Source organism: Neovison vison, chromosome 2 (assembly GCF_020171115.1).
Source record: "Neovison vison isolate M4711 chromosome 2, ASM_NN_V1, whole genome shotgun sequence".
Taxonomy (NCBI): Eukaryota; Metazoa; Chordata; class Mammalia; order Carnivora; family Mustelidae; genus Neogale; species Neogale vison.
This window is the reverse complement of record NC_058092.1, coordinates 224227055-224252133: the sequence shown is the minus strand read 5'-3', so window position 1 is coordinate 224252133 and position 25079 is coordinate 224227055. Positions and strand designations below refer to the sequence as shown.

General features: G+C 38.2%; 1 protein-coding gene across 1 annotated transcript in view; it reads left to right on the top strand.

Annotated features, from left to right (window-relative positions):
• The window catches only part of CCDC186 (coiled-coil domain containing 186), a 53221-nt gene extending 28534 nt beyond the window's left edge, over positions 1 to 24687 (top strand). Inside the window, exons 7-16 of the mRNA XM_044240576.1 lie at positions 7547 to 7651; positions 8111 to 8209; positions 8378 to 8464; positions 9528 to 9670; positions 12637 to 12892; positions 13779 to 13968; positions 15122 to 15202; positions 16867 to 17077; positions 19635 to 19854; positions 20459 to 24687. Coding sequence (XP_044096511.1) covers positions 7547 to 7651; positions 8111 to 8209; positions 8378 to 8464; positions 9528 to 9670; positions 12637 to 12892; positions 13779 to 13968; positions 15122 to 15202; positions 16867 to 17077; positions 19635 to 19854; positions 20459 to 20542 — 1476 coding nt within the window. The 3' untranslated portion in view covers positions 20543 to 24687. The remainder of the gene's footprint in view (positions 1 to 7546; positions 7652 to 8110; positions 8210 to 8377; positions 8465 to 9527; positions 9671 to 12636; positions 12893 to 13778; positions 13969 to 15121; positions 15203 to 16866; positions 17078 to 19634; positions 19855 to 20458) is intronic.
• Positions 24688 to 25079: the final 392 nt, after the last annotated feature.

Genomic DNA, 25079 nt, shown 5'->3' with positions numbered 1-25079 from the left:
TTTTTTTTAAAGATTTTTATTTATTTATTTGACAGAGAGAGAGAGATCACAAGTAAGCAGAACAGCAGGCAGAGAGAGGGGGAGAAGCAGGCTCTCCGCTGAGCAGGGAGCCCGATATGGGTCTTGATCCCAGGACCCTGAGATCATGACCCGAGCCAAAGGCAGAGGCTCGGGCGCCTGGATGGCTCAGTGGGTTAAGCCACTGCCTTCAGCTCAGGTCATGATCTCAGGGTCCTGGGATCGAGTCCCACATCGGGCTCTCTGCTCAGCAGGGAGCCTGCTTCCTCCTCTCTCTCTCTCTGCCTGCCTCTCTGCCTACTTGTGATCTCTGTCAAATAAATAAATAAAATCTTTAAAAAAAAAAAAAAACCCTCAAAGGCAGAGGCTCAACTCACTGTGCCACCCAGATGCCCTTCATTAAATACTTCTAAGTCAGTAGAATTGTTAATAACATTTGGACATTTTTGCATATAGTATTATCAGAGATATTATCACAGAAAACTGTAGGGAGAGATGTCTGTGTTGACAGTAATCAAAGAATTCAGATATAGCAGCTCTCCTCAAGTTCTGGACTGACTGCTGATCTCTACCAAATATTGGGGAATCACACATGTAGAGAAGGAATTGTCAGAAGGGAGTAAAGGCAAAAATCCTTGCAGTTTACATAGGACTATAAATCATTTAAAATTTTCCTTTACTTTCTGGGGCGCCTGGGTGGCTCAGTGGGTTGAGCCGCTGCCTTTGGCTCAGGTCATGATATCAGGGTCCTGGGATCGAGTCCCGCATCGGGCTCTCTGCTCAGCGGGGAGCCTGCTTCCCTCTCTCTCTCTCTCTGCCAGCCTCTCCGTCTACTTGTGATTTCTCTCTGTCAAATAAATAAATAAAATCTTAAAAAAATTTTTTTTTCCTTTACTTTCAGTTACAGAATGAAGAACTAAAACTCCCAGTTCTGCAGTATGATAATAATTTCTAAACTACCTGATTTGCTTCAAGATCTGAACATAATACTGGGTCATATCTAATATCTGTGGCACTTTTCTCCTCATCATCTATAGCCCTAAGAGACAGGATCCTGAAACTTATTAGAATGCTAGCATTGGAGAGTGAAAGACTAAAATTTGGTCTTCTGTGACCATATGTATTAATAAATGGGTGATAATAGATATTTAATAGGACTTTCAGGTCAGATGAAACCAGATACTCTGTAAGTAGGTTAAGACAAATGTCTTAAGACTGACATACTAAAAAAAAAAAAAAAAAAAAAAGACTGACATACTAAGGTTACATTGTATAGATTGCTAGAAAATGAAAATAGCAAGCATATTGCCCTAGTATGTGAAAATTAGAAATTTACCAGTTCTTTTTTTGTTTGCACATTTACATTTTTTAAAAAGATTGATTTATTTTAGAGAAAGTGTGCATTCAGTGGGGAGGGGCAGAGAGAATCCTCAAGCAGACTCCCTGTCAAGTGCGGAGCCCAAATTAGATCGTGATCCCAGGACCCTGAGTCCATGACCTGAGCTGAAATCAAGAGTTAGCTGCTTAACCAACTGAACCACCCAGGCATGCCTTTACCAGTTCTTTTTAAAGGCATTTATTAACCAGCAAGTGTTTTATTGGGTTTTCTCCTGTGAACAGCACTGTATTAAGTAGTATGGACACTCTAAAGGTCATAGAGGACAGAGTAATCGCTTTCAGAGAGTATCTGGAATGAGATCCTGGCTCTCTGTTTTATGTATTTACCTAATAGATGTGAGAAGGAGTCTCTGGATCAAAGAATACAAGATTTAATGACTAAGCAGTGTTGGCTACCTGTTAAAATGTGGACAAGAGCCAGGACTCTTCTTCTTAAGTTTTTCTCCAGGTATCCTCTAGTTTCTAGTCCCTGCACACCCAGTCCTAGGTGTTTATACTGAGATTCTGGAGGCTACTGGATTTATTGTGATCATTAACTTCTGATCAGGCCTTCAGGTCTGATTACCAGAATTTAAGTCTTAGACTAAGTAGATTGGATAGCTCTGTCATCAGTAGAATCATCAGTTGGGTCAAACAATAGAAACAATTTCATTTATTCCCCTTCCTAAATTCCCTTGGAAGTTAAACTAAAATGTGTTTTTTAACACCTAGCCCATAAAAACAAAAGCCTTTCAGGGCACCTGGATGGCTCAGTGGGTTAAAGCCTCTGCCTTCAGTTCAGGTCATGGTCCCAGGGTCCTGGGATTGAGCCCCGCATTGGGCTCTCTGGTCAGCGGGGAGCCTGCTTCCCCCTCTCTCTTTCTGTCTGCCTATCTGCCTACTTGTGATCTCTCTCTCTCTGTCAAATAAATAAATAAAATATTGAAAAAAAAAACAACTTTCATTTTGAGTGTGGTAAAGAACTTACCCCAGTGTGCCTTATCTACTTGCTCACCTAGTGGTTGCTACCTATTTACCTACTTGGTCCCAGGATAACATAATCTCACTGGATCATAGATAACGGCCAGAAAGAGATGTGGTAGTAAACCGTGGTTTGACTGTGCTGGGTGCTTGCCAGTCATTTTTGCTTCCGAGAAAGCTTGAGGAATAGAGTCTGGGGTATTAAGACAGTATCCAGACCGGTAGGATGTAAGAGACTGTAATATGCTGTAGACCAAATGGGTAACTAGGGGTTGGTATGTTTTATGATATATTCCCTCAACAAGACACTTCTACTTATTATTTATGCTGTTCTCTGAAAGTTATCACGTCAACAATAGCCTCATTCTTAAATGGTTAACTCATAAATCCCACTTATTAGAAGCTAGGGCTCCCTTTAACTATGCTATTATTTCACTTAGTAAAACTGTATTCTATGTTCAGTTCTATAACTCTCCCATGACTATCGTGTTTGCATTATGGAATAACAGGGTCTAGGTTTACCCTCCCACCTTAAAAAACCTAAAAAAAAAAAAAAAGAAGAAAATAAATGAAGATTCTTAGGCTTGGGACAACAAAGGCAGGACAAGGCAGTGATCTCTGAATGAAGGAAAGCAAGCAAGATGTAATGCCTGGAGAGTTCCCAGGTTGCAGCAAAAGAAGAGGAACCCAGACAGATCCCAGCAATCTCCAGGAAGTGAGGAGACAGAGTCGGAAGTATAGAAAGTCAGGCAGAAGAGTACCACAGAAGGGGAAGATTTGGAGAGCTGCAGTATGTTCCCTTCAGTCCTTTATTTAGCTCACTACTTACTGATCAGTATATATGTGTGAGAAAGTTAGAGGTGGAGAAAAAACGATCAGAAAGGAGTAGGGACAACAGTCCCGTAGGGGGTCACAGAGGGCTGGTAGGAACTGTTCTTGTTTCCCCAGCCAAGAGAAAGCCCTCTTAACATATGGGGCATCCAGTGACCCTCAGAAGGGTGTTGTTTCAGCAATGAGTACTAATTAGCCTGAGACTACAGTCTGTTATGGACCCATCTTACAAAGCTTTGAAAGAAAGCCTCAAATCAAATTGTTTCAAATAATGATGTTATTTGCAGAATAGCCCAAAGAGTAGCTCAAAGAAAGCCCCAAATACTCAGGTGCGTGTAGAAATCTCCAGGACCTACGAACATAAAATTCACAATGTCTGATATCCAATAAAAAATTACCAGCATGGAACGAGACAGGAAAATATAGCCTATAATGAGAAGTAAAGAGAGATAAACTGATAGAAACAAAGCCAGAAATGACATAGATGAAAGAAGTCGATAAAGATGTTAAAACAGGTATTATAAAAAATATACTCCAGATATTCAAGAAGATAGATAAAGTTATGACTTTGTTACAGAGAAACATTGAAGATTTTAAAAAGGCCCGATTGATACACTGAGATGAAAAGTATATTAGAATTAACTGAAGATTAGATGCTGCAGAAGACAAGATTAGTGAACTTGAAAAACATGTAACTTTAAACATAGGAAAACATAGTATAGAAAACTAAGCTAGTGATTCCTAGATTTATAACTTCTACACAGAATTCCAGATTCTTATATTCAGGTGACTACTTGACATCTGGTGTCTGGGTGACTCACAGGCATCTTGAACGGAGCATGTGTAAAACAGAGTGGGTAATGTGCCTGCCCTCCATCACTCCCACATCTCAGTAAATGGTAGTTCATCCTTTTAGTTGCCTGGGCCAGAAACCTTAGGTTTATCCTTCAGTTCTCAGTCACCATATCTAGTCCCTTAGCAAATCTTCTTGCTCATTTCTTTTTTTTTCTTTAAGATTTTTAAAAATTTTTATTTATTTGACAGATCACAAGTAGGCAGAGAGGCAGGCAGAGAGAGATGGAGAAGCAGGCTCCGTGCTGAGCAGAGAGCCTGATGCAGGGCTTAATCCCAGGACCCTGAGATCATAACCTGAGCCGAAGGCTGAGGCTTAACCTACTGAGCCACCCAGGTGCCCTTTCTTGCTCATTTCTTTCAGGTCTTTACACATCTCTCACCTCTCAGTGACACTTTCCCTGGCTCTCTAAATTTGCGTACCTTCCCTCAAACCCTCTTGTGCCCTTACTTTGTTTTTACTCCTTAGCACTTGTCATTATCTAATGTAACATATTTTTACTTACGTGTTTTATGTATTATCTGTGATCATTAGAATACCAGCTTTATGAGAGTAGAGATTTTATCTGTCTTACAGTATTTATTAAAATATTTAAAATATTAAAATACTTCCTCAAAGCTTAGAACAGTGCCTTATATGGCAGGTGCTTAGTAAATAAATGAAACATAGTTCCTTAACCAAAACTTTTCTTTTATTCAATCATTTACTTATTAATTTTTCAGCATTATAGGAATCTCTCAGTTGCTATTTTTTGAGTGAATGAAGTGAGTACCTACTGTGAGTCAAGCTGTTTTAATTATTGATGATACAGAAGTGGGGGGAAAAAACCCATATAAATTTGGGGCACCTGGGTGGCTCAGTCGTTAAGCAGCTGCCTTCAGCTCAGGTCATAATCTCAGGGTCCTACAATTGAGCCCCACGTTGGGATCCCTGCTCAGCAGGGCATCTGCTTCTCCCTCTCCCACTCCCCCTGCTCGTTTGCATGCACTTTCTCTCTCACACATAAATACAATCTTAAGAAAAAAAAACCACAAGTTCTGATTAAAGGATCAGCAACTGGAAGTACTTAATTGTATGATAGACTTAACCAAAAAATGACATAAAAGAAGTAGTGTGTGAATATGGATGCAATTTAGCTGGTTCAAAATATGAAGAGAAACATTCCAAGTGGAGGAACATTAAGAAAAAAGGAAAAATGGGAGATGAGTATTGATATTTAGGAAGACCAGCCTCCCTAGACCAAAGGCTTATATTAGTGATTCTTTCATAGAGTCAGCAAATACCACATGAACAACGAATATGTGGCAAGTGCTAAGCTAGGTGCTGTCCAGAAGCTGTGTCCTCAGTGGGGGAAACATGTAAGCTGCAGAACAGAGTATCAATTATTCTGATCCAGGACTGCCCTGGACTCTGTCTGTGGAAGGCAGTATATCAGCTTCTACCCTTTTCTGAAGGGCAGCTACTAGGAGGTGGTACCTAAACCCTCATTTCAAATCCCCATGAGGGCCCAGGACCTGGGACTGGGGGGTGATCTGAAGAACTGTGGAAAAAGAGCTGCAGAGCAGGGCTTTATTTGGAAAATTGCCACAGGAATCAGAAAGCCAGTTGAGGCAGAAAAGACAACAATGGAAAGGGGAAAAACAGTAGTATGTGGTCTTGTAATAGAAACAGAGGAAGGATATCCAGAGAGTCAGGTGTGGTCAGAACTGCAGGAAGTAAGTCAAGAATAGAAAATGAGAGGGGCGCCTGGGTGGCTCAGTGGGTTAAGCCACTGCCTTCGGCTCAGGTCATGATCTCAGGGTCCTGGGATCGAGTCCCGCATCGGGCTCTCTGCTCAGCAGGGAGCCTGCTTCCTCCTCTCTCTCTCTGCCTGCCTCTCTGCCTACTTGTGATCTCTCTCTGTCAAATAAATAAATAAAATCTTTAAAAAAAAAAGAATAGAAAATGAGAGAGAGTAATTGAACTTAATGAGAAAGTAATCCCTAGAAAATCTTCAGATTTGATATTTTAGGGGAGTGTTGAGGAACAGAAACCAAATTGCAGCATGGATCTAGAAGACAGTTTTGAATAGGGTGCCTGGGTGGCTTCGTTGTTAAGCATCTACCTTTGGCTCAGGTCATGATCCCAGGATCCTGGGATTGAGCCCGGAATGGTCAGCAAGAAGCCTGCCTCTCCCACTCCCCCTGCTTGTGTTCCCTCTCTAATCAACCCCCGCCAAAATACATCTTCGAATAGATACCATGGCCGTAAAGCAAAGAATTATATTTTATGTGTGAGCCGTTACCACTCACACATGGCTTTATGGAAGAGCTATTAACAGTTTGTTCCTCTTGTCTTACCAGCTTAATTACTTCTAGTGATTTACTGAAAACTATCAAATTTAACTTAATGGCTGTTAACTGCACAATCCACTTCAGTTTTTTGTCAGAAGCATTGTTATTTCTAGAATACTATCCAACCCTTCAATGGCAGTGCCAGGACTACTCTGGTCGTTGTTCTTACCATCAGCACATTACTGGGCCCAACCTTGTCACTGTCTATGAAGGACAGACTGTTTTTCCTCTCCAGTGTAGGGAAGAACCCAGTTCTCCCTACTGTGTGCTTCTTCCCTGTGAATCTCGTTTACTTTTACACAGAACACTTCACTTCTGACACTTCTGGTCACCAGTCGTGTGGAGGTTTTCCCCCACCACAAGGAATTCTCTGCAATACCACCTGGCTATCCTACAGTTTCACTTGACTCTGACACATCCACCTGGAGATAGCATTGGATCCCACAGATTAAGGCTCATTCGTACAAGAAGGTCCCCCCAGGCCCCTGCCACGCACATACTTCAGATGCCAGCCACAAGGCCGGGCATCTGTAGCCGGCTGGAGAACAGAAATTCTAGCAACCCCCCGTCTTTGGGTCTGAAGACTTGCTTAAAGAACTCGGAAGCATTTATATTTATCACGTTATTAAAGGGTATTATAAAGGATACAGATGAACAACCAAATGAAGAGCTATGTATAGAGCAAGGTCTGGGAGGGTCCCAAGTGTAGGCGCTTCTGTCCCTGTGGAATTGGGGTACATCACGCTCTCAACATTGTACTTGACAGCCTGGAAGCTCTCTGAACCCCATACTTTGGGATTTTATGGAGGGTTTATTATAAAGGAATGATCATTGATCAATCATCAACTCCTTTGGGAGCTGGATTCCAGACTGCTAATCATGAGTTGGTCTTTCTGGTGACCAGCCTGCATGTGGGAGCCTATCCACAGGTGCCTCATTAGAACAAAAGACACTCTTGTCACCCAGGAAATCACAAGGTTTTCAAGAACCCTGTGTCAGGAACAGAGGTAAAAACCAGTACTGCAATAAGAGATGGTCTTAGTGTTCTCACAATTTAGGAAATGACAAGGGGTTTAGGAACTTTGTGTAAGGGACTGGGGTAGAGATGAAAATGTATCTTTTCTTATCTCACACTATCTTTTTATCAATGCAGGAAACCAAAGATAAACTCAAAGAAACAACAACAAAGCTAACTCAAGCAAAGGAAGAAGCTGATCAGATAAGAAAAAATTGTCAGGATATGATAAAAACATATCAGGTATGCTTAACTTTTCAAATAGGTTAGTAACAAAATTGCACCAAATGTCAGTACTCTTGCTTCATTAATGTTTTGTATCTGTAATGTTTGAAGTGTGGAATGGATTTGGTAGGGCAGTTAAATAAATGGCAAGTTATTTCCTGTGGTAAAGTACTTGCAGCTTAACTGGAGATCTTATTAGAGAATTTTTTAACCAAATAAAAACACTAGAATATATCAGCAGAATGAAGAATACAAGGAAATGTGTAACCTAAAACCCATTCTGTATTATGTTATATATCTTAGGTGCTATTCTTGTTCATGAAGAATTGACATATTTAAAATCTTTTTAGTACTAATAATTTTTAAATACCTAAGGTATACATTTCACAATTTGTAAACTTAACTGCGAACGCCTTCACTTTCCAAAGTGTAAAACTTTAAAAATCCAGCCCCACATTTTCATTTCCTTACCATTAGGAGTCAGAAGAAATTAAATCCAATGAGCTTGATGCCAAGCTTAGAGTCACAAAAGGAGAACTTGAAAAACAAATGCAAGAAAAATCCGACCAGCTAGAGGTGAGTGGCTTTGTTCTTTATATACCCTGAATTGGGCAATAAATACAGAGGGAGAGAAAGAATGAGTGATGTCACCCACTTTGAAGGCCTTTTTGAAGGAACAGGCAATAAATTTTAGGTCTTGTTTAGTACATAATGACTTGTGGTTTCTTTTAAACCTTTTAAAAGATGCATCACGCCAAAATAAAAGAACTGGAAGATCTGAAGAGGACGTTTAAGGAGGGTATGGATGAACTACGAACACTGAGAACAAAGGTAAGGAAATCTCTAGTCTTGATTTCAGAGGAAGGGTAATTATCTTTAATTTTAGATTCCTTCTGATTTTTTAAGTGTTGGGGAAACACTTTCATTCTGAAAGAAAGAACTCAGAGGAGTAGAATACCAATTTCCTAACAGTAAAATGGACTCTTTGTTGAAATGAAAATGTCTCCACTTTGGTCCCTTTGAAGTATTTGCCAGACATTCCTGTTTTATAGCACATTTTCTGTTTTCTGTCACTTATCCTGGGCCCCTACTGCAAGGCAGTCTTCCGGCAAATTAATTGGTGAGGTAGTTGGACTTTAGAAATGTTATGTGACAGAAAATAATAGACTTTATATTTCTCCTGTATAGTCTTGTACAGTTTTAATTTCTAACAATCTAGTATAGTGGTCATTGTAAAAATAGCATTCCTTTTAATATGAATGTGAAATATCATTGTATATCATGCATTTCTTTAGAAATAGGCTTTTAAGTTTCCACCTTGAATTTACCATCATTTAATAATTTTCAGAGTGTCCTTCATGTGCCTTTCCATTTGTTCTCTGTGCCAGTTCTTTGAGGTAGATGGGGAAGGTATATCTTGTTTTCAGGTGAGGATATAGAGATTCAGCAAAAATAATGTGACATGCTGAAACTCCTGTGACTAAATCACAAGAAATCGGAAACTCTTAATCAAGTCTGTTAACGTCCCATTACATTTTCTTCACATTAATTAATCCTGTTCCAGAATTTAGCTTAGTTGTTTTTTGTTTTGTTTTGTTTTGTTTTGTTAAGCAAGAGCAAGAACGAGTGCACAAGCATGTGAGTGGTGGGGGAGGGTAGAGGGAAAGAAAAGGAAAGAATCTTAAGCAAGCTGCTCACACACTACGGATCCCGATGTGAGGCTCAGTTTCACAATCCTGAGATCAGGACCAGAGCCAAAATCAAGAGTCTGATGCTTAACTTACTGAGCCACCCGGGAGCCCCTAGCTTGGATTATTAATATATAGTCACTAATGAAGTAATTAAGGAACAAGAAAATACTGTTGATAGTCTACTTTGGTTATGATATTGATAGGTGAAATGTCTAGAAGATGAACGGTTAAGAACAGAAGATGAGTTATCCAAATATAAGGAAATTATTAATCGCCAAAAAGCTGAAATTCAGAACTTATTGGACAAAGTGAAAATTGTGGATCAGATACAGGAGCAGCATCAAAGGTATAAACCAAGCAACTTGTGTTTTATGCAAATCAATAGGCTTTTTAATTCTATCTCAAGATTCTGTTATTAAATGTAATTATTACATTAAACAAGAATAATTTTATAATTTTACTAGCTAAAAAATTTAAAATTCCTTAAAAAAAATTTAAAATTCCTGTTTTCATTTGAACTTTTTGGGTTATCTTTGAAGTTCCTATTATGGCTTCTAAAAATCAAAGTTTATATTCACTAAGTATTGGAAGTAGCGATTTATAAAACAATGGATTTTAGTTTCTTAATCCATTCTTTAATGTTCAAATTATGCTACTTACAGTACTTATTTCTAAAAGGTAGATACATATGTATATGTGTATCTTTGTGTGCATCGTAGTGCTAGGTCAGGAGCTGACATTATTCCTTGGCTTCTTGTAGAGCCATTTAGCTAAACTCTACTCATGACATCACCTGGCAGAGCCTGGATTGAGCCTGAATCCAAATACCTTCTTTTTCATATCGTACCAAAGGCTGCTGCTCAATATTCCTAAAAATCCTCACCATATTCAGGTTGGTGCTGCGATAAATCCATGGTTAGCAACCTCAACTGGAAATGTTAAATGACCTCTAATCCTACCGTATTTTCTAGTCATAGCCTCTCCCCCACCTTTGAAGCATCTATTCCAGACATTCCTTCATTGTTCACACTTCTGGTCTCCCTCTCCTCAGTATTTACTCTTGGCAGGAGGTTACCTCTTTTTTATTTCACAGGAGAAATGGGAGCTGCAGGTAATTGTTCATACAACCTCCTTCCGTCTGTTTATGAACTTGCATCTGCAACCGTTCTTCTTTCTCTTCTGTTGTTACGGAATAAATGTTCCCGTTCCCTGTGAACGGAACTGCTCTCTCTACTTCTGTGGACCCCAAGCTCTTTTGCCTTCTCGGGGTCTTCCTGGATTATTTCTTCTTTATCCTTGATCTCTTACTTCTCTCTACTTTTTGTTTTTCTACCTTTTGTTATTAGAAATGTCAAAACTGCTGTGATGTTCCCCCACTTTTTTCTGTCCTTCAGAGCCAAACATTGTTGTAGAATCTATACCCCTCCTCCATGCTTTCACTTCCTTTGTTTCTCTTTCCCCTTTCACTTCAGCCTAGCTTCTACCCAAGATCCCATTAAAAACTGCTAATGCCTCCTTAAATCTAGCAGATGCTTCTCAGACTAATAAGCCTTGCTTGAATATTCAGTATTAAAACCATTAAGCCCATTATCTTTCTTAATATTGTCTGTTCCTTTGGCTTCATATCATGCTTTCCTGGTGTTCCTCCCCACTTTCTGGCCACTCCTTTTCTCAGTCTCCTTGGCAACCTTCTCTTTGTCGTATACCTATTTTGTTACTATTTTGTCATACCCTGAGTGGTCCTAACTATTTCTGTAGTGTGCTACAGGATCTTCAAGTCATTATCTTCAGCCCTTTTGGCTCAGCCCCAGACATACAAGTGTCAAAAGCACTTCAGACTTTAACATGTCCCAAACTGATTCATCAGTCCCACCCGTAAATACACTCCTCTGAGGTTCCCAAGGTGAGTGATGAGTGCAGCATCCACATGGTTTTCCAGCCCAGGAACCTGCGCATCCTCCTTGGTTCTCCTCTCCATCCCCTCATACATCTAACCAGTCACAGAGTAGTATTGGTGCTAACTCTTCAGTATCTTTCAAGTTCATTTATTTTTCACACCCCCACCGCTGCTGCCATTATCCTTTCATCTGGAAAACTACCACAGCTTCTAGGTTTTGTTGAGGTTTTTGTTTTATTTTGTTTTGTTTTGTTTTTTGCTTCCCTTGTAATCCATTTCCTACACTGCAGTTAGCATAATCTTTTTTCTAAAGATTTTATTTATTTATTTGACAGAGATCACAAGTAGGCAGAGAGGCAGGCAGAGGCGGGCGGGGGGGAGCAGGCTCCCTGCTGAGCAGAGAGCCTGATGTGGGGCTTGATCCCAGGACCCTGGGATCATGACCTGAGCCGAAGACAGAGGCTTTAATCCACTGAGCCACCCAGGCGCCCCGGCATAATCTTTTTAAAAAGAAATCTTAAAACCTTTCAGTGCTTTCCCATTGCCTCAAGGACTGTCCAGTAAGTTCAGATGCCACAGCATGATTTTGAAAGAGCATCAGTGACCTTGCTTCTCCCTCTGTGCCTTCTCTTTTTGCACCCTTGGGTTTTAGCAATAGTTGTTTCCAAATGTGGATTGGTTGTCTTCTGTGAGCATGTGCTGTGTTAAGTGCTGGGAATATAGTGCCATCCTAATTTTCATCAGCGTGGTACATGTATTTGTTAGTGCCAACAAGGAAGTCATTCTCGTTCTCTCCTAAATCTAGCACATCCTGTTTCTTCTACCTGGAACATATTTTGTTGTTCCACTCACTCCTACTTTTCCTTCAGATCAGGAAGTAGCAAACTGTGGCCCATGAGCCAAATCCAGCCCACTGCCTTTTTTTGTAAATAATTTCTTTTTGGAACACAGCTACTCTCATTCCTTTATGAATTATCTGTGGCTGCTTTCACTCTGCAGCAGCAGGGTTTGAACGCTTGCCGCAAAGACGATATGCTGTAGAAACTTAAATTGTTTACTGTCTGGGCCTTTTACAGGAGAAGTTTGCTAGCCCCTACTTTATTAGTTTAAACATCACTTATTGGCAACAGGTTAGGCAACCCACTCTGTGCTTTCATCTTCAAAAACGTTTGGTCACCTATGTAATTTCCTTACTGGCCTGGAAGCTCTTTGAAAGCAGGGCCCGTGTCAGTCCTACTTGTCTCGCAGCTCTTAGTTCCTAGCGTGTGTTATGAGGTAGTCCTGCAGAGCCAAGTAAATAATTTGGATGAATAAAAGTACCTTTATAAAGTATTTTACTAGATGGAAATCCCAAACCATTAATGTAATGTCTTTTAGTAGTTTATTTTTTCTTAAGTATAAACTTTGTTTTTTAGAGGTAAACAAGAAATTGAAAATTTGAAGGAAGAAGTGGAAAGTCTTAATTCTTTGATTAATGACCTACAAAAAGACATCGAAGGCAGTAGGAAAAGAGAATCTGAGTTGCTACTATTTACAGAAAAGCTCACTAGTAAGAATGCACAACTCCAATCTGAATCCAATTCTTTGCAGTCACAATTCGATAAGCTTTCCTATAGTGAAAGTCAGTTACAAAGTCAATGTGAACAAATGAAACAGACAAATACTAATTTGGTAAGTATACATTTACATTTAACTTCTAAAGCAACCTACAAGAAGCACAAATTAAATTTTCCTGTTAGCATTAACAAACTGGTAGTTAAGTTGAACTCTTTTTTTTTTTTTTTAATTGGTCTGATTTTCTGGTAATTTCAAATGCTATGAGAAGTGTCAGTTTTTCCTTCCAACTGGTTTAGAGTGTCCTTTTTCCCTCCTATTTATAGAATTTATAACAAAATACCCCCTTAAAATGCTTGAAAAAGTGTTTCACTTTTGAATATAAGAAAACCATGGTTTTTGTCTTTAGTAACTGGAATTACTACATATGTGTGTGTGTATAAAAAAAGATTTATTCATTTATTTTAGAGAGTGTGCATGTGAGAGGGGAGGGGCAGAGGGAAAGAATCTCAAGCAGACTCCACTGAGTACAGAGCCTGACACAGAGCCCGATCTCCTGACCCCGAGATCGTGACCTGAGCCAAATCAAGAGTTGGACATTCAACTAATTGAGCCACATAGGCACCCCTGGAATTACTATATATTTTTTAAATTTCAAATTTTTATATTTTTATAGTTTATAAACTATAGTTTATAGTTTTATAGTTTAATATTTCTCAGTTATCAGAGTATCTTCAAGTTACTCATGAAAATAATTTGAGATGTTAGTCCAAAATAGAGACCTCTGACATAGACTGTTTTGCATGTATAAAATGGCAGATGTGTTAATATGCCCCCTCCGTTCCTATATAAGGAATTTGAGGAGTGTGGGAAACAAAACCTGGTAAGGAGCAATTCTGAAAGAATCTACCATCCTATTTTCAGGTTCTGAACTAGGAGTGGTAATGGAAACAAACAGGTTTTAAAATTTGGTGTTTTTTGTTTGATCTTATTTGATATTTAGGAAAGTAGATTGTCAAAAGAGGAAGAACTGCGAAAAGAGGAGGTCCAGACTCTGCAAGCAGAACTCACCTGTAGACAAACAGAGGTTAAAGCATTGAGTACCCAGGTCGAAGAACTAAAAGATGAATTAGTAACCCAAAGACGTAAACATGCCTCCAGTGTCAAAGATCTTACCAAACAACTCCAGCAAGGTATAATATTCTCGAATACTTAGACCATAATGTTGTACCATTTAGTCATTAAGGATTTATAGAAAAAATATATTTTACACCAGGTTCTACCACACTGATTAGTGCTGTATGTTCTTAATGTATTAATGTTTATAAACCAAATCGTTAAACCTCTTAGAGTTCCATGAATAGTTTATAACATAATCTTCTTTAAAGGACATTTATTCACAAAATCCCAAAATGGGAATATACTTGAGGGCAGTAGTGTCTAAACTTTTTTGATCCCATACTTTAATCTGTAAAAAGTATTTAAGCATTTGTTCTCAGATTTATATATATTTATTTATAAATCTTAAATGTATCTCTCTACCTTAAAAAACCATGAAAAATAGAATCTGATTAAAATAAATGTAATAAAAATAAATAAAAATTTTAAAAAACAGAATCTTTTCAAAGATCAGATGAAATGCAAGTGGAAGTGGAAGTTCAATACTTTCTCCCCATACATGCATCGAGTTGTTTTGTGCAGCACCTCGGGTACCTGCACCACCTTATCGACCTCTACCTTGGAGATCGTTGAGCCCTAACCTACTTCATCTCAGAGGAAACTGAGACCCAGACAGATTATGAATGACCCGAACACAAGGATTAACAGCTGGGACTGGAACCCAGATTTCTTTCATTTAAAAATTTAAACTGTGCTGTGTGCTTGATACAAAGATACCTAAGATACGTATTCTAACTTCCTAATCTCTATTATTCTCACTACTTTGTGTTAAAATAGGGTGAAATATAATATTAAGAGATTTAGTATTTACTTAATATGAATATATTCAGATGTTTGCCATAAGGGTTCAGTTTGTTTTTATAGCTATAATTGAAGGGAAATTGCTGGTATCATAGAGATCATTTAAATCCATCAGGACTCTGAACGTTAGATTGCTGTGCCTAAGTGATGTCATCCTGGTGTTTCTGTGTATGTTGTATGTGACCTGTACATTTCTAAATATCATTTTATATTAGTGACAGCTACAACCTCCTGTCTAAAGTATGTATTCCACAAATTTCTCTTGTGTTTAAGCCATTTTTGCCTGAATGATTTTAGCAATTGAAATCAGAAATGGTGGGGCAAATGGTCATAATTATCACAATAATTTGTTTCTTTTTTCTGTAGCACGAAGGAAATTAGATCAGGTGGAAAATGGAAGCTATGATAAAGAAGTCAGCAGTATGGGGAGTCGTTCTAGTTCATCAGGTAAAAAACTTCTGGTTTCAGTTGTTATCTAGTGACTGATTGTAAAAAGTAGCAGCATTTTTTGTGTTAGGAAGTATTGATACGCTTTTTTTTTTCCATTTTGAGTTCTAAAAAGTATTATTTCTAGTTAAATAAGTTCTCATCATTATCTGGGATTTCATATTTGTCAAGGGGTTCTAGATGATCTGTGTCCCTACCTCCTCTTATCTTACTCCCTGCTTCTTTAAAATTCTTTGTGACAATTTCCTTTTCCATTTTTAAATTTAAATGTGTATCCATCCATATAGAGAGATTTGTTATAATATGGTCTCTCTCTTTTTTTACTTTTGTATTTTTTTTTTAAGATTTTATTTATTTGATGGAGACACAGTGAGGAAGGGAATACAAGCAGAGGGAGTGGGAGAGGGAGAAGCAGGCTCCCCAGTGAGCAGGAAGCCCAATGTGGGTCTCCATCCCAGGACCCTGGGATCGTGACCTGAGCCAACGCTTAATGACTGAGCCACCCAAGCACCCCTTTTGTATTACTTTTTAACGCCTGAAAATTAATGAGATGATCAATTAGATCAAGATTTTTTACATATACATGTATGTTTACATCTTTTGGCTTTTCCCATGGTAGATACATCTGTGCTCTGAAGTGAAAATGAATGGAGTCCATAAAATTATGATTCATATCATTGTGGAAATGGTAATTAGCAAAATATTAGTGTATTTGTCATTTTGGAATGCCAGGAATCATGCCAAGCACTTTAAACATATTATTTACTCTACAGAATAGTCCTGTGAAGTGTTACAGTTTGCATTTTAGTGATGAGGAAACAAAGGTTCAGAGTGGTTCCATGACTTGCCCCAAATCCACAGTGACAGAGCTCTCAGACTCTGGAGTCCTCACGTGCCATGACGCTACACTTTCTCCCAGGAGTTGCACAGTGGGGAGAAACATCAACTGTTAGAGTAGTGGGAAAATCGCATAGTAGAAAGAACATGGGTTGAAGCTCCACCTAAGTATGTAGAACCCAAGTCTGTCATTTATTAGTGTGTGACTTTGGATAGGGTATATCACTGTCTTAAATCTACAAAATGGAGTTTAAAAAAGACTTAATGTTTGTAAGAGGATCAGAAATTCTTCTCAACTGATGTTGATGAAAGTAATAGTAGCAAACATTTACTGAGTGCTTATATGCACTGTTCTAAGCACTTCACATATAAGGATCCTAGGAGGTAAATAATAATATTCCCATTTTAAGATGAAGTGACCAAGGCACAGAGAGTTAAATAACTTGTCTGATAGCTAGAAAGTAGAGGAGTGGGGTTCGAGCCTAGGGAGACTAGTTTCAGAACTTAACCCGCTGGCTGTGTTCTGTCTTCTCTGTCCGTCTTTGGCTCTCAGTTTCACTTCAGACTTCTTGTTTTTACTTTTGCTTGAGTTTCTTCTTTCTTTTGCTGCTTCCTCATCCTGTTCCTGAGAGACCTAATAGGCCCTTTTGGTACTTCTGTCATTCATTTATTCAGAAATAAGAACTCAGGCCAGGTATGACTTGTGTTCTGTGCCCGACTCTGTTAGATCGCGTATTTGCAGGTTATACTAGAAGAAATAGTATGTGACATTAGCAGATGGCTCTAGACTGAGTACAATATCTAAACTGATTTTTTTTTTTCTTCAGGGTCCCTCAATGCTCGAAGCAGTGCAGAAGATCGATCTCCAGAAAATACTGGGTCATCAGTAGCTGTGGATAACTTCCCAGAAGTGGACAAGGCCATGTTGATTGAGAGGATCGTTAGGCTGCAAAAAGCACATGCCCGGAAAAATGAAAAGATAGAATTTATGGAGGATCATATCAAACAGTTGGTGGAAGAAATTAGGAAAAAAACTAAGTATGTATTATTGTAACACAATCTGTGTTTGAAATACCATTACTTATATAAATTTGCTATTTTCAAAATTAATCATATCAAGAGCCAGTCTTTCAAAAAATAATTCTAAATTTAGTCATTCAGTTCCTAGTCTATTATTGTTCACTTACTATGTTCTAGGTTTTGGGAATACAGAGATGAAAGAAAACACAGGCCTTTAAGGTGATCTGTAGTTCAATAGATCTTAGTTTTGTGTTTTTATTTTTTTTTTAAAGATTTATTTATTTGACAGAGCGAGAGCGCGCACGCGCGAAGGAACATAAGCAGGGGACATGGGAGAGGGAAAGGCAGGCTCCCTGCTGAGCAGGGAGCCTGATGCAGGGAGCCTGATGTGGGAGTCGATCCCAGAACCCTGAGATCATGACCTGAGCCGAAGCCAGACGGTTAACCAACTAAGCCACCCAGGCGCTCCAATCTTTTATTTTTTTTTTTTTTAGGATACTAAGATAACTTTGGCTTTAATAAGAGCACAGGTTTAGCTTCTGATTTTCATGACTGTGGCTCTAAGAGAGATATGGGGTTGTGGATTATCTTTCCTTTTGGGTAGGACATAGTGGGTAATTTATTGGGCACTTGGCAAGTACAAGATTCTGTGCCTGTGACTTAACAAAATTTCATTGATTTCTTAAAACTCAGGGACAAATAAATTAACTGGTGGTGTTCAGGTCAAGTCATTAAATGTTCAGAGTCGCCATTAATCCAGTAGGTGACAGACCAAGAGCTGGGGATTTGGACCCAGCTGGGACCAGGTCAGTGTGACCTAAAATCAAAAACTGGATTCTCAAGCTCCCAGTAGTTGGGCACCAGTGGCCTCAAGCTAATAACTGGCCTTTTGAACGGTGACCTTCCGGACCTGGGGCATCCTGGCCCCTGAGCGGGGATGGTGCTGGCCTCCTGTGGAGTGGGCGGGATGCCTGGTCAGCACAGCCTGGAATCTGCTGTGTGGGGTGTCCCGTGCAGGTTTAATTTGCTCCACTCTTCTTTGTCCTGGTGCCATGCATGAAACCTTACTTCTTCTCAGTTATATTTATGAGATGCATTTTCATGCAGTTTTGTTTTCTGTTTTGTCCCCCTGCTAACTGGCCTCTTACATGGTTTTTTTGTTCACCTCACCTGCGGGTTCTCCATCCTGACCCTGTGGCCTGTAACCTTTCTTCCTCATCCCTCCAATAGCTTGTTCTTCCCTTCTGAGAGCTGGGCTCTCTGGGCCTTGGGACTTCTTTCTTCACCCGGTAAAAAGAAAAAAACAAGCAAAACAAAATTGCTGTGCAAAATTCCTTTTACAAATACCGTATTCTTTTAAGAGGTATTTTTTATATATTGCAACTTTTTACCCATAATTTTTATTTTGAAATAATTTTAGGCTTAAAGAAAAGTTGGCCCATGACTTTTAAAACAAAAAGAGGGGATGCCTGGGTGGCTCAGTCACTTGTCTGACTGGTGATTTCAGCTCAGGTCATGATCTCAGTGTCCTGAGATCGAGCCCTGTGCCGCCTCACCCTCTCCTACATCTGCTCGCACACACATGCGTGTGCATGTGCTCTGTCTCTAAAATAAATAAATCTTCTAGGAAAATGAATGAAGTTCTAAGTTTAGTAACAAGAAAGTAGAAAATATTAACAAATGGAATAAATAAATAATAAATAAAGAAAAATTACTCAAAAATATTTTGATTAGGAGCGCCTGGGTGACTCAGTCGGTTGGGTGTCTGCTCTTGGCTGGGGGATGGTGGTCTTGGGATCTGCCCCGCTTCAGGCTCCATGCTCTGTGGGGAGCCTGCTTCTCCCTCTCCCTCTGCCTGCAGCTCCCTCTGGCTTGTGCTCTGTCAAATAAATAAAATCTTTAAAAACCTTTTTAAAAAATATTTTTTTATATATTTTATTTATTTATTTGACAGAGAGAGAGATCACAAGTAGGCAGAGAGGCAGGCAGAGAGAGAGAGGGAAGCAGGCTCCCTGCTGAGCAGAGAGCCCGATGCGGGACTCGATCCCAGGACCCTGAGATCATGACCTGAGCCGAAGGCAGAGGCTTAACCCACTGAGCCACCCAGGCGCCCTAAAAAATATTTTGATTAAAGTAATAAGGTAAGAACTAGAAAATCAGTGTTTGTATATCTTTAATGTAAATACTATGTTGAACAAAAATGAAATTAAGACATCATCTGGGAGCACCTAGGTGGCTCAATCAGTTAAGTGCCTGCCTTCACCTCAGGTCATGATCCCAGAGTCCTGAGATAGAGCCCTGAGTGGGGCTCCCTGCACACCAGCGAGTCTGCTTCTTCCTTTTCCTCTGCCCCTCTCCTCTGCTTATGGGCATGCACTCTCTCAAATAAAATCTTAAAAAAAAAAAAAAGATACCATGTGAATAAGAAAAATTATTTTCTAACATATTACTGTTATTAACCTAATAGGTGATTGTTTTATGCTAATCATCATCATGCTTATGATTAGTTGACTCTTAAATTTTAATGTTTTTAATTCTGCAAGTATATAACTGACAGTGTCATTTTATTTTGCAGAATAATTCAGAGCTACATTTTACGGGAAGAATCAGGCACACTTTCTTCAGAGGCATCTGATTTTAACAAAGTCCATTTAAGTAGACGGGGTGGAATTATGGCATCCTTATATACATCCCATCCAGCGGATAGTGGATTAACCCTGGACCTCTCTTTGGAGATCAACAGAAAATTACAGGCTGTTCTGGAGGATATGTTACTAAAAAATATTACTCTGAAGGTATGTATGTTTCTCATTCACTTACCAGCCAGTAGGTAAGCATGGTATAATGGTGCCTTTCCTAGTGTGAGCCAGCCCGTAAATGGACTGGTTCTGAATGCGAGGTAGCCTTTTTACCTGGAGATAAGATTTTTGTGTTTTTCTTTAGCTAGTAAGGAAAGGAAAAAGCAAAAAAGCAGCTTAGCTATTGGACAGTTATTTATTTTGCAGTGGGTGGCCTTTGATATAATCGATTGCTGAGACTCTGTTTTAATATTAAGACATTCATTTTCTAATGTATTTTCCAGCTTGACTTCTTGCAGCTTTTACCCAGCCCGACTATTCTATTTGTGCTATGTTTGGGCCTTGACGGTTAGAAATAAAGTTGTAAATCTAGTAACAAATCTGTGCACTAAAATTTGCCGTAGCTTCGGTAAAGAGATTCCAGAATGGGCAGGTCTTATTACTGAAAACTGCCGTCCACCCGGTTTATGCCACAGAACGTTGAAGACTAATCCTCACCCCTTCAGTGTCAAAATTTAAGCAAAAACAGTTCAAACTGAATCCATAGACTTACGATACTTAATAGTTCTCTTTCCTTTCCCCCTTTTTTTAATTGGTAAAGGAAAATCTGCAAACACTTGGAACAGAAATAGAACGTCTTATTAAACACCAACGTGAACTAGAACAGAGGATGAAGAAAACCTAACACACAGCTCTTGGTCACTAAACAGACAAGCCACATAAGGAACAGGTGCCACTGCCCAGTATTGTTGGAAACTTTTCCCTGCTTTGTGTGTCAGCCAGTAAAAAATTGTTTTGCTTCATCTGTATAAAAAAAGTATCCTTTTACAATACGAATGCATTGCTGTGTATACTGTAAGAGAATAAGCTTTGATGGAATTTGTGTTTGTATAGGGACAGCCTGTCCCTGAATCAGAACAGCTGAAATCGCTGATAGTCCTACGAAGTGCTGAACTACAAGGGCTTTTGAAAACCCCTTCTCCATATTTCTTCCTTTGAAAATATATGATGTCAGCTTTTTAAAATTATGCATGAAAGGACACACGTTAATTATTCAGCAATAATGCTGTTTCTCCAACATGAAGAAAACTTGAAGTGATTAAAATTTTGTTTTACATGCCAGGATAACATTTGGTTGTATTTTAGGGATGCCAGGGAGTCCTTAAATCTCTTAATTTTCATGGAAGCTAATAGGAGAGCCAGCTCTTGGTAGCTAGCAGTGATCAGACATTGTATGCCTCTGTCAGGTTTCTTTATCCGTGCTAGGTACATTTTTTTTCCGATTCAAACTGCTTGAGTTAATGTTGAGGTTTTTTTTTTTATTTTTCAGTTACACAAAATATGATTTTAAATAACATGCTCACTTAGATTTGTGGACTTCAGTTGTATTTTAAAATGTGAAAGAGATTAGTCATTAGAATAGAAAGATGAATGATGAAGTCTTTTGAAACTGAAATACTTTAGTTTTAGTGACATCAAGTATAAAGATAAATGTTTAAGATATTTATGAAGACCCAGTTCCTGAGAGAATCCAGCATATGGCTCTGTTAATCATTTCATTTGAATACCATTCTTTACCATTGATACAATTATATATTCCAGTGGAGGGATCTTACAGTTCCCAAAGTGATATGTTTCAGTACATTTTGTTTAAATTATTTTGTTTAAAATATAAAATAATTATAGCCCTGTAACCAAAGGAATTTTAGAGCCAAATTTGTGTATCCTGGTGGATTTTTACAATAATTATTTAAGATGTGCACTTAAATGTTGCCAGTCATAGTATCAGTATTTCTACATCATTGGATTTTGTTCCTTCCTCTTGTAATTTGTCATTTACCATCATTTCTGAGTGTGGTTTTTCACATTTCATTATATTCAGATCATTTCTGTAATAGGATACCTTGGCTAATATGCAGATGTTGCCTCAATTGTCACTTTTGTTTTAGGTTTTTGCATCCTTTTTTCTCTCAAGAGAAGTAAGCTTTAGGATGATGGTTTAAAAACCTTTAAGGAATTGTATGGCTCTAAAAGTTGGGTTCATGGTGGCAATATCCCTTTAATGTGTTTTAACATTTTTTTAAATCATTGTTTAAAATGATCATTTACAAAATTTTTACTAAGGATTCAATGCAGCATCTTATCTTTTCTGTATATCGAGTTATGTCTTGCCATTCAAAACCAAAATCTTTTCAGAATGAAGGTCTAAGTCCAAGAACATCTTTTTAAAATAACTGTAAGAAGTGTTAGTCTTACCATAAGGTGTCTTGTTCTTTTTACCAACAGTTTATCAAAATAAAGTAAGAGGGTAAGTGCAATAAAATTTGAATTACCTTCCCATTTTTCTAGACCTACCACTGATATTCATAAAGACTACTTAGAGTAGCCAACATAACTAAATTTCCTAACTTCTGTCATAGAGGTTCATACACTACAATATTTGTTTTTTTCCTCCAAGAAACAAAAATGTGTGAATGGAGACCAAATAGGGATCAGATCTATAGTGTCTTATGTCTGTACACTTTTTAAAAAGAAATCCATTTTATTACATACAAAAGTGAAACATTCCAATATTAACATTTGTGCCACCACCGTTCATTTGGAGAAGTCAAATGGCGGCACTACTTTAGAGGAAAGCTATTACAAAAAATACTCTGACTTGCTGTTATTTTTCAAGCTGTGGAAATTTTTGAAGAAAATGCTTTTATTTTCCTTTTGTTCTTCAGTTTCTACCATATCTTTTTGTGTATGGATTAGAATTGAACAAAGTAATGTGCAAAGAAGTGCATGTATCAGATCTTTATACCAGTTCACAAAAAGCTCCTAATGTAAGGATTTAGAGATCTTGTACTCTTAATATATTGAATATATGGAGAGAAGAATGGGTGTCTGGAAGAGGAAAATGGTCTGGATAAACCTGAGATCTGGGGAAAAATTTATTTTATATGTTCATTGTTAGTTGTACATATCAGAGGTTGTTTTGGTTAGCGTTATTTTGGTTTCTTTGAGCAGGAAATTATTTTGTGTATGTCTACATCTCTATATGCTTTCCTAGGTTTTAATTTTGAAGTGAATTCTTACTGTGACTCCCTTTTTCCCCATACACTTCAAACTTTAGCCTGCTAAGTGTTAAGGAATGAAAATAGTGGGTTTGAGCAAAGAAATGGATTTGAACTTCGCTGTTTTGCTTTCCTTATTAACTTTCTGTCATCATCACCATTTAAAGTGATTTGTCTTGAATTAAGTTCTCTCAGGCTACCACCATGTAATTTATTCACTTCAGAAACACGTGTATTTTGAAAACCTGCTATTGCAGGGCAGCATCCGGGTACTGTGATTTTCTTGGTGAGCAAATCAGAGCAGTTGCTGTCCTCCTGGCGCTGTGGTCTAGTGACAGTGGTGGGGAGGCAGTAGAAGCAGCGCTTGGAGCCTCTGTAGCTCAAAGCCGGCTGCTGGGGGAAGAAGGCCAATCCACTTGTGCAGGTGATGGCCCAGAAATCTCACTGTGGCATGAATTCTGGGAAATGAATCCTTGCTCTGGGGTATGCTGAGAGCAGATCACTGTTTTCACGATGGTCTACACATTCCCTAACTGTCAGAGTTTGATGTTTAATTATTCTTTAAGAAAAAAGAAAAAAAATCCAAAGACTGTCAAAAGGTATTTGATTTTTGCCATTTTAGTAAACTGTTAATGCCTACTTGATGCTCACAGAGATTAATCATGTTTTGGTGTATATTTCTAAACTTTGTTTTACCAGTATATTATTTTCTAAAGAGTTTTTTCATACAGAGTTAGACCAAGACTTACTGGTAGAAAGAAACCAAAACATTAAAAACCATTAATATTGTAAATGTTGTATATGCTACTGTGGTGAAAAGGTTTTTTATCTATCATGTTGCTACTCAGTATGGTAAATTTGCCTTATGAATGTTGACTCTAGTAGGCTGTTTTTCAATATCCTTTTTTTAAAACAAAACAATCTTTTTTTGACACTAAGATTGTTAATTTTTAACACCAGTTGGTGGCACTAGAAACCTGAAATTTTTCAAGGCTCTGAACAAGAGAAAATAATTGAAAAAGTATCCAAACATGAAGAATTTTCAGGAAGATAAATGAAAAATATAATTGTATAATAAAGATGTATTTTCTGGGATGGAATCCTTTTTTAAAATGCATATGGCTGTCCATTTTGACTACAATGATGAAACTTGTTTATCTTCCAAAAGTCCAGATACACACAGATACACACAGACACACACACGTGTGTGCATGTGTGTTGTACAGATAATCTTTAATTTGATTACACTGTTCATTTTGTAAATATGTTTCTGTATAAAATGAAGCTTTTCAAGAGAATTCTATGTATATATTGTACTTATTAAATAGGTAATGCCTGTTTACCAAGTTGTATTTTAGTAGCATCTTTGATTATTTATTTACATACACCACTTGCTAAATAGACTGATTCTCCAGACTGTTGGCAAGGCTGCCTCAGATTGCTTGAATTTTCTTTTTTAAACCACAGTAGGAATTTTTGCTTTCCACAGTTATCTTTATTATACCAATTATTGTTAGAAGTCATTGAACAATAGTAAGCAGATTAAATTGAATGCCACATTCTATTTCAAATTTGTTTTTTAATTATTGGTAACAAAATTTGGCCTTTTACAAAAGGCAGATCTTCACATGCCTGTTTTCACATGCCCATGTGAAAATTTCCCATTGAACTTGATAAGCCAGTTATATATTCACGTGTTCCACAAACCTATGTACTCACTTGCCCAAATTATCTAGCCATAATAATAAAGATCTAATATGTTCAATAAAAAGGTATCGGAATGGCATTAATTTCATGAAGTTAACGTGTGTAGATATTTCACATCACGCTGTGTTGTTTTCCGTTTCTCTCACAGTTCGGGGACACTTAAATTATGCCACGGACCTTCATGACTTCACTACTGGGAAGACTCTCCTAAAATAGGAACCTTGGAATAAGGGTAGAAATAATAGAATAGGGGAAGCTTCTGTGAGGTCCTCAAGAGTCTGCTTCCCGGTAGCCTACGGGTTTGTCTGCAAGGAAAGGAGTACATGCAGGAAGAGAGTGAGTGAGGGAAAGAGATAATGGCTGTGGTGATTTTTTTTTTTTTAAATTTTTTTGTTTTGGTTTGTTGTTCTTAACTGGTCAGTAGGACCCTCAGGCATGAGATTAGAAAGACCATTC